General features: G+C 44.3%; 1 protein-coding gene across 1 annotated transcript; it reads left to right on the top strand.

Moving 5' to 3' along the window:
* Positions 1-3,817: 3,817 nt before the first annotated feature.
* LOC103731669 (odorant-binding protein-like) lies at positions 3,818-7,546 on the top strand. Its single transcript, XM_017797379.1, has 7 exons — positions 3,818-3,926; positions 4,583-4,722; positions 5,017-5,087; positions 5,554-5,670; positions 6,750-6,851; positions 7,020-7,049; positions 7,352-7,546. The coding sequence occupies exons 1-6, from the start codon at positions 3,855-3,857 to the stop codon at positions 7,034-7,036; spliced, it is 519 nt and encodes a 172-aa protein (XP_017652868.1). The 5' UTR covers positions 3,818-3,854; the 3' UTR covers positions 7,037-7,049; positions 7,352-7,546.
* The last annotated feature ends 824 nt before the right edge of the window (positions 7,547-8,370 follow it).

Raw genomic sequence — 8,370 nt, 5'->3', positions numbered from 1 at the left:
CCTCAGTAAAAATGGCCATGATGTAAAAAGCAGAGCTCTACCCAGAGTCTTTAAAAGAACAGTCAGGATCCTTTAGAATCCTGAAAGCCCAGAAAGAGATCCCCATCAACTTACACGGAAAAAGTAACATATGCATAGTCACAGCTCATCAAGAAGCCTTGTAAGATCACTCTCCGTATCTGACTGAATTGTAAGTTCTGATGTAACTTTTATAGCAAGTGGAGTCCAGTCAGTTCTGCCTTAAATCTGCCTGGGACACCGGATGAATCTAGTTCAGGTCTCCTGCAACCAAGCATGGCTGATCCTGATCGGAGTTCATCAGTGCCACAGTCCTGTTGGGTCACAAAGACTTTGCTTGACGGGACTCAATCCAGTCTGTTTCCATCGTGTTTCCTGGACCGTGCTTGAAGGGCATGTTACGTGGATGTCACGTTCACGACTGAGCATTCTACTGAAAGCCCAGAAAGAGATCCCCATCAACTTACACGGAAAAAGTAACATATGCATAGTCACAGCTCATCAAGAAGCCTTGTAAGATCACTCTCCGTATCTGACTGAATTGTAAGTTCTGATGTAACTTTTATAGCAAGTGGAGTCCAGTCAGTTCTGCCTTAAATCTGCCTGGGACACCAGATGAATCTAGTTCAGGTTTCCTGCAACCAAGCACGGCTGATCGGAGTTCATCAGTGCCACCGTCCTGTCGGGTCACAAAGACTTTGCTTGACAGGACTCAATCCAGTCTGTTTCCATCGTGTTTCCTGGACCGTGCTTGAAGGGCATGTTACGTGGATGTCACGTTCACGACTGAGCATTCTACTAATACGTATTCTCTGTGTTTGGCCAGATTTGAGTGCAAGCACACTGCTCAGAGGAGCAGCCGTGTGAGGACTGAGAGCTGCTCTCACATATGTCTACAGAGAGGGATTATTTGAAATCACTTTGATACAGTGTCTGTTTAGCAAAATAAATAGTAGTAATCTGACCATTAGGCGTTAGGAGCTCACTAACCACAGATCTTCCCTGAGATTTACAGAACCAGTCATGACTGTCCTTTAAAGGGAACTAAATCAAATCAGAAAATGGTTGGTTTTCCCAGGACTGTTTATGCCACTTTTGCTAATCCACAGATGCAGGGTCTGATTCTGTTCAAAAAAATTTAGAAATATTCCATTTGAGAAACATTTTGACAGGTCCAATTCAGAATGTAAAGTTTTAAGGAGGTGATGCCTCAGGTTACGACGTAAGAATGATATAACGCTTCAATATACAAAGTTCTGACGATATCCTGGTACAGGATATAAATTTCTAAGAATACAATGACCCAAACGATAGAATTCTAAGGATACAATGATTCTGGATATAAAGTTCTAATTCCATAATTTAATAAAACCAAGATCCCTGCAATTTATTTTTGGAAAGTGAGGTTAAGAATATTTTCTCAAATATAAGGGCAAAATCAGAATTAGAGAGGCTTGTTTTGAACTTCCTTTGATGTTCCTATGACTACCTGGACTTTGGAGACACAAATATCGCTATCTTTTACCATTTCTCACACCCAAAGTCATCTTAAAGTTCAACCCTGCACATCCGCTTAATCTTAGTTCTAATCTCTTCAACAAACTAGCAGAAAGTCAAACACAAATCATCACGGACACCGATTTTCTGGAGAAACTTGAACAGGGATTCACGACGAACTATTGCTTAGTTATGAGTCAAACAGGAGAAGCAGAAAAGAGAGAAACGCTTCAGGTTGTCTCCAATTCATGAGGGTCCGTGAGCTCCTGCAGGGCACCCACAGACACATAGCTCTGCACCTGACCAGTTCTGCCAGTCTGTAATCATCACTGACATTTGCACAAAGCAAGCTCCTTTGATGAATTTCCTTCCACCTCTACGCTTGTTCTTCAGAAAAAGGAACCGTTTGTTCTCTTTTTCAGTTTTAAAAAGATCAAATGCCTTTTGTTAACAAAATATAAACTAAAATTAGAACAAAGTATAACACTGTTTCATTATAACGACATACGTATATGGTGTTAAGTTGAATCATTAAGTACTGGAAATTCTCCAATTGTTCATGAGAATGGAAATGATTATAAAAATGCTTTATTTCATGGGTTGACATCGCAAATGTGGAAAGCGTCCTTCTAGACAGAGTCTTTAACAGGAATGCTCAGTTTTGTTTATGGCGGTGAGACAGATGCCCACTGACTGTTAATTGAATAAAAGTAATACATCCGTATTCATAGCCCAGCAGCAGTCCCCCTATGATTCCACTCCACATATGTCCCAGATTCATGTTTTGTTCTAGCTTTGATGACAAGTTCAGTCCAGTCAGTTCTGCCCTTATATTTATGTGTGTTGGACCATCCTGTGTAGCAAGTTCAACGTTCCCTACAACAAGGCCATGAAGAAAACTGACCCTCACCCCCACGTCTGCCAACTATCACACGTTCTTCAACTAGAAGGAGGGTCCCTTGTGCCTCTCCCTCATGCGTGCAGAAATGTTCACTGGATGAAGGTGGTTCAGGTCGCCTGCAAGCAGCCACAGCTGATCGGAGTTCATTATCAGTGCCACAGTCCTGTCGGGTCCTTAAGGCTTTGCTCGAAGGGAGCCGGTCGGGTCTGATCTCTGGCTCTTTTGATCTTTCTGTTCCCAGAATCCTGACGCTCCCTGAGCCGTGGTTGAAGGACATCCATGTCAGATTGACTCTGAGCACTGTAGGAATACAGATTCTCTGTGGTTTAGCTATTTTTGAGTCGCCGTGTTAACCAAGTGCACTGCACAGAGGAGCAGCTGTGTGAGGACTGAGAGCCACACGGATCTATGTGTACACAGAGCAAGTTTTAGAAATCATTTTGATAGTCTGTCCATTCATCAATATAAATAGTAGTAAGGTGACCACTAGGGGTTAGGAACTCCCTAACAACAGGCGAGCGCTAAGATTTACCAGTCATGAACATCCTCCTTTAAAGGGGACTAGATCAAATCAGAAAATGGTTTGTTCTCTTGATAGTCTTCAGGCCACAGATACGTATTTTGGTTCTGTTAAAAAACTGTAGAAATACTCCTCTTGAGAAATGCTTTGAAACCTCTAATTCAGGGTAGAAACTTCTGAGGACATAATGATTCAGGCTGTAATGTACTAATGATGTCTTGTTTCAGGCTCTAAAGTTCTAAAGATACAATGATTCAAGATATGAAGGTCTAATGATACAATTTAGTAAAACGGAGCTATCTGCTATTTATTTTCAGAAAATCAATTTAAGAATATTCTTCCAAGTGTAAGGAGAAAATCACTCCCCGTTAGAGAAACGTGTTTTGAACTTCTCGGTTCCTAGGACACCTGGACTTTGGGGACACAAATATGTGTATCTTTCGTCCGTCTGTCACGTCCGGAGTCTTCTTAAAGTTCGCCCCTGGGCATTTGTTTGATCTTAACTCTAATCCCCTGAACAAACTGGGACAAAGTCACACAGAAATCATCACGGACAACCACGAGGTGTGGGGGAAACGTTAACAGGAATTCTTGATGAATTCTTGCTCGATTACAAGTCAGACCTGAGTCCTATAAAAGCCAGGACGCTTGAGCCGTTCTCCACCCACGGACCTGCTCTGAGATCTCCACGAGAGAGAGACACACAGGCTCCATCAGGATGAAAGTTCTCCTGCTCACTCTGGTGCTGGGTCTGGTTTATGGTGAGCTTCCTGAGCTCACCCCTGAGCAGGTATGAGCATGACTTCATCTGGGGGCACTTTGTTTGTTTCCTATAAAAGCCAGGACGCTTGAGCCGTTCTCCACCCACGGACCTGCTCTGAGATCTCCACGAGAGAGAGACACACAGGCTCCATCAGGATGAAAGTTCTCCTGCTCACTCTGGTGCTGGGTCTGGTTTATGGTGAGCTTCCTGAGCTCACCCCTGAGCAGGTATGAGCATGACTTCATCTGGGGGCACTTTGTTTGTTTGTGTGTGTGTGTGTGTGTGTGTGTGTGTGTGTGACATTAATGTGCATGGACATGTCAAAGAAATGCTGTGGTGGAGGATTCGTGTTGCAGGAATGAAATCCTGATCTCATTCCCAGCACAGCACAGAGAGGGAGTGCAGGTGCCGCCCAGGAATCCCAGCACTGACGGGGGCAGGGAGGGGGACTGGAAATTCACGGTCATACATGTCCACGCTGCGTATTTCAGGGCCAGCATCCTCCACACACGGTTCTAACTCAATGACAGTCAATATGATTCATATTCCCCCATTCTCACACCCATCCTCGTTCTCTCCTTGTATGCATCGCACAGCCCCATAAATTTATTCAGCCTGTGGATGATTCTAAGATAAAATGTTATGGTTTAGAGACTGTATACTTTGCATAACATGAGGGTATTTATTTCAAACCATGATATCAGAGCTTCTCATGTAAGTTAGAATTATTACAAGACGGTGCAGGATTTTACACTGAGAGAAGGAGCGGCCTGCATCACATGGGCAGAGTGTATACTTTTTCAATTGAGGTAAATTAGAAGTGATAGTTATACTGTGCGTTGGTGAAGAAATACCCACTATCTGCACTGACCTTCCCCTGCAGGTGGATGGGGACTGGCGCACGCTCTACACGGGAGCGGACAACGTGGAGAAGACGAGCGAAGGGGGGCCCCTGAGAGCTTACTACCGCCACATGGAATGCACCCCAAGTTGTGAGAACGTCACTCTGTCTTTTTACATCAAGTAAGTGACCTTTACCGGCTCGGGGCAGCTTGGAACTGCCCAGTCAGGGATGTTATCACACAAGCCCTTCTTACCTGCAGAAAGAGTTTTGCATGTCAACATTATAATTTTCCACAGCTGTTAGTGCCAGCAACAAAGTAATGCAAAATAAAGGACTCAGCATTGAAGACTGAGGTGTATGAAGGCTTTTGTCATACTTAGCACATAAAACATAGTCTTTTCTACAGTTCTTCAACCTGAGTGCTCTGGGAATACGTATGAGTGACAAGCACTGCCCTGTTTTCTGTCCTTTAGGTTCGGGGAGAACTGCACACTGATCACCATCGTGGGCCAGCGGACACCAGAAGGCAGTTACACCATATACGGTGAGTGCGGGACTCCCGTGATGACGTGTTGTGGAAACCAGGATTGAGTTCAATAGATGTAGGTAGCGTGTGGACCCATGTCTGGTTAAGTGTCCACAACCGTGCTGTAGCCGCAGCACCTGAACCCTGGGCTGTGGAACATTATGATTCACTAGTTTTCAACCACTGACAGAACGTGGACAATCCCTACCACACCTTAGAAGCATTTTCAGGAAGATGCAGAGATTGGGAAGTGATTGGGAAGTCTCCCCGGATCCTAGGAAGTGCTTCTGTTATTAAAGACATCTTACAAAATGTATTTCATGTGATCGTCACACATGGGCAATTTTACAGTATATTCAATGTATAAAAATTGACCATATCATTTTATTTGATTTCCTTACTCTCTCCTTCATCGATGAGAAACCTAGAACCTCTGTAAATATAAATGAAAAATAACATCGTGTGTTGATTTCATTTCTTTCAGCCGAAGAAACGGGCTTAAGCACCTTCCAAGTTCTGCCGCTCACAGAAAAGCTCATGTCCGTGTACAACGTTAATGTGGACCCAGAGGAAAAGACTACACACATGATCACGCTTATCGGTGAGTGCGGCACATGTCATAACAGCGGAAACATGGATGTCAGCGTGGCTTACAATTAAGGAGACGGGGGAGCGTTGCTCTGTGTTCACTGTGTGTGTCCAGAACACGCTCCCCGACGAGATGTGAACTTCCACACTGAGCTTATCATAATTTGTTGCTTCCTGTTGGAATGAAAACCTTGTCCACTGAGTTCTTTCAGAGACAGGAATAGAATTGATGCAGAAATCTCTTTTATGAGCACGGTCCACGAACTGAGTCCTAGACTCTCGCACCACAGCAATTGCATTTTGGGAGCTGAGGTAGAAAGACTGGAAACCTGCATTTAGTAGATAATTATAATTGAGACCGTGTCATGATTTCTCATTTTTGTGAGAATTCGTTAAATAGTGACGTAGTTGAAGCAATCTGCTTCCTCCACAAGCGATCAATGTGGGACGGTCACTGCATAACGGTGACCTTCGTGAGCATAAACGCTCTTGACCTAGGACTTGGTCCAGGGCTGAATTGCTGAGATGGAATTGCAATTGTTGGAATTGCAGCAACATTTCAAGTAGATTCATATCCAGCCTTTGTTTGGGCATGTGGAGGGAGGGCTTTCTTAAAATTTTATTTTCCTGTCACCAAACGGCGGTGCTCACAGTGTCTGAGCTGGGCTGATCTATATCCTGTGCTCATGTCAGTAGGATCAAGGACACCGGGAAAGGCATTCTGGAATTTAGCAGACAGAAAACAGGTCCCTGCAATGTGGACAGATTCCTCGCTGACCGCTCCCAACATCCCCAACCACAACGTGTCTTTCTGAGAACATGTACATGCAAATACCATCATGTGGTTAAAGTTCAAAGAATCCATATTTTGTCTACTTGTCTTTAGGATGGACGGTGGCCCCTAGCCACACATTGTGACTTGATTAAACCCGTTACCTCTATTTGGGAAGATCTAGTCCATCAGCTTAACTTTGTGGGAGAAAGAGGGACTTGGGCGGGAAGTTTCCACCGGGCGGTTTCATCATGCTGTGTTGTAACGGGACCCGTGGTAAGTTTTCAGCGTCCTGACGGGCATCCATTCCTGTGACACAGGGAAGGAGACACAGGTGACTGAGGAGCAGGTGCAGGAGTTTTATCAGATCGCCGAGAAGCACGGCATCGCGAAGGAGAACATTCAGGACGCCGTCCCCACTGGTAATGTCACTGCCCCCTGTACACATAGAAACCCATCTCCCGGGAACGTAATCCGAGCCCTTTTATTTCTACTTTAAAGTTAAGCTTTTAAAAGATAATCTTTAGATATAGGAAATGAGGCCCCTGATTTACTTGTGTTTGCTTTTCTCTCGTAACTCTCGTTCACAGATACGTGTGAGGATTAAAGACGTCCACTGGGTGAGTAGAAACACATTGTCTGCTCACAATTTTAATCACTCTCTTTTTCATTTAGTCCATACTCATGTGATCAGATAAGCGGACAAATGCAACCTAATTTCACGCACATTTGCTTCGTCGCACTGTTTGATGTTACAGTTCTTAGTGGTGGGGTCGTGCTGAAGGCTGTTGATTTACACGGCTGGTCACAGGAGACCCATATTCATCAGTCAATTTTATTTTTATTTTTTAACAATTTCAGAGACTTTATGTCCATAGCATCAGCTCACCTACGTTTTCCATTATCCTTCCTGTTGTTACAGATCAGGTAGAGCGTCTGAGCCGTCCTCGACATCAAGTCCAACTCTTCGGAACGGAGATGGTTCCCGCATTTCTCTCACGTTTTCTTCAGATCTCAGCTGGACGGCCGGAGCCTCTGCCACACGGATCGACTTACTAGTCAATACTTTGAGATACATCTTTAAATAACTAAATAAATCAATTTCTTATGCAATGGATTCTGCATTTAATTTATCCAACAGAGGGTGCAATGAAAGCAAATTTCCTATTTAAATACTGAGAAAGAAATCTACTTGTTTAAAGTCTAGGAAGTTCTTTGTACAACAAAATTGATATGTGTCCTTTGAACAGACAAGAAAATATACATTGAACATAGGCCAGATGTGACTTTAGTGATGACAGGAAACAAAGTTTCTGAGACCTGTCTTAAGTGCTCAGGATGAATGGGGAGAATGCTTCCAGAAAGATACACAGGAGAGTGTCTTGGGAAACACTGCAGAATGCGTCCACCCCCCCTCCCGCAGAATCTATCAAAAAGTGCTATTGGCCAAAAGGCCCCCAGAAAAGTTTGTGTCATCTTGACTTTTGCTCCCTTAATTCTCGCCCTGGTCTGCAGAATTTGACAGAAATCCTAAACCCAAGCCCAGTGCCCGCAGCCCGGTGCCCGTGCTTGGCCTTCTGTCAGCAGGAGGAGGCTGTTTGGGAAATGCAGGTCCCTGTTGACCGCAGTGTCAATAGTGTGAGGGCCAAATGTAGAGGCCAAGTGTCTGCTCGCAAAACATTGGTCCTAGCTGGGACTGCAGCAGGAGGTGATAAAAAACAGATCTACCCGACAGGACACACAAGTGGGTATCGAACACTGGAATATGAGGATATTTCGGGTAATCAGACTCTAGCGCATAAACTCACACCTGAGGACATTTGGGGTCTCAAATTCAGGTGAACTGGCTTCAGCATATATGACTGGCCGTTATGGCCTACGCTGGGGGGGTGTGGGTTTAATCGGGACGTTCATACGGAAAACTGTTTCAGCCTGAAGACT

This window comes from Nannospalax galili, unplaced genomic scaffold (genome assembly GCF_000622305.1).
Source record: "Nannospalax galili isolate Female #2095 unplaced genomic scaffold, S.galili_v1.0 scaffold5595, whole genome shotgun sequence".
Classification (NCBI taxonomy): domain Eukaryota; kingdom Metazoa; phylum Chordata; class Mammalia; order Rodentia; family Spalacidae; genus Nannospalax; species Nannospalax galili.
Note: the sequence above shows the minus strand (reverse complement) of the source record. Positions and strands in the feature narration are given on the sequence as shown.

Coding starts and splice junctions, on each gene's coding strand:
- LOC103731669 (XM_017797379.1), top strand. CDS start 3,855: ATGAAAGTTCTCCTGCTCACTCTGGTGCTGGGTCTGGTTTATGGTGAG. Junction 3,927..4,582: donor CTGAGCTCACCCCTGAGCAG/GTATGAGCATGA, acceptor CTTCCCCTGCAG/GTGGATGGGGACTGGCGCAC. Junction 4,723..5,016: donor ACTCTGTCTTTTTACATCAA/GTAAGTGACCTT, acceptor TCTGTCCTTTAG/GTTCGGGGAGAACTGCACAC.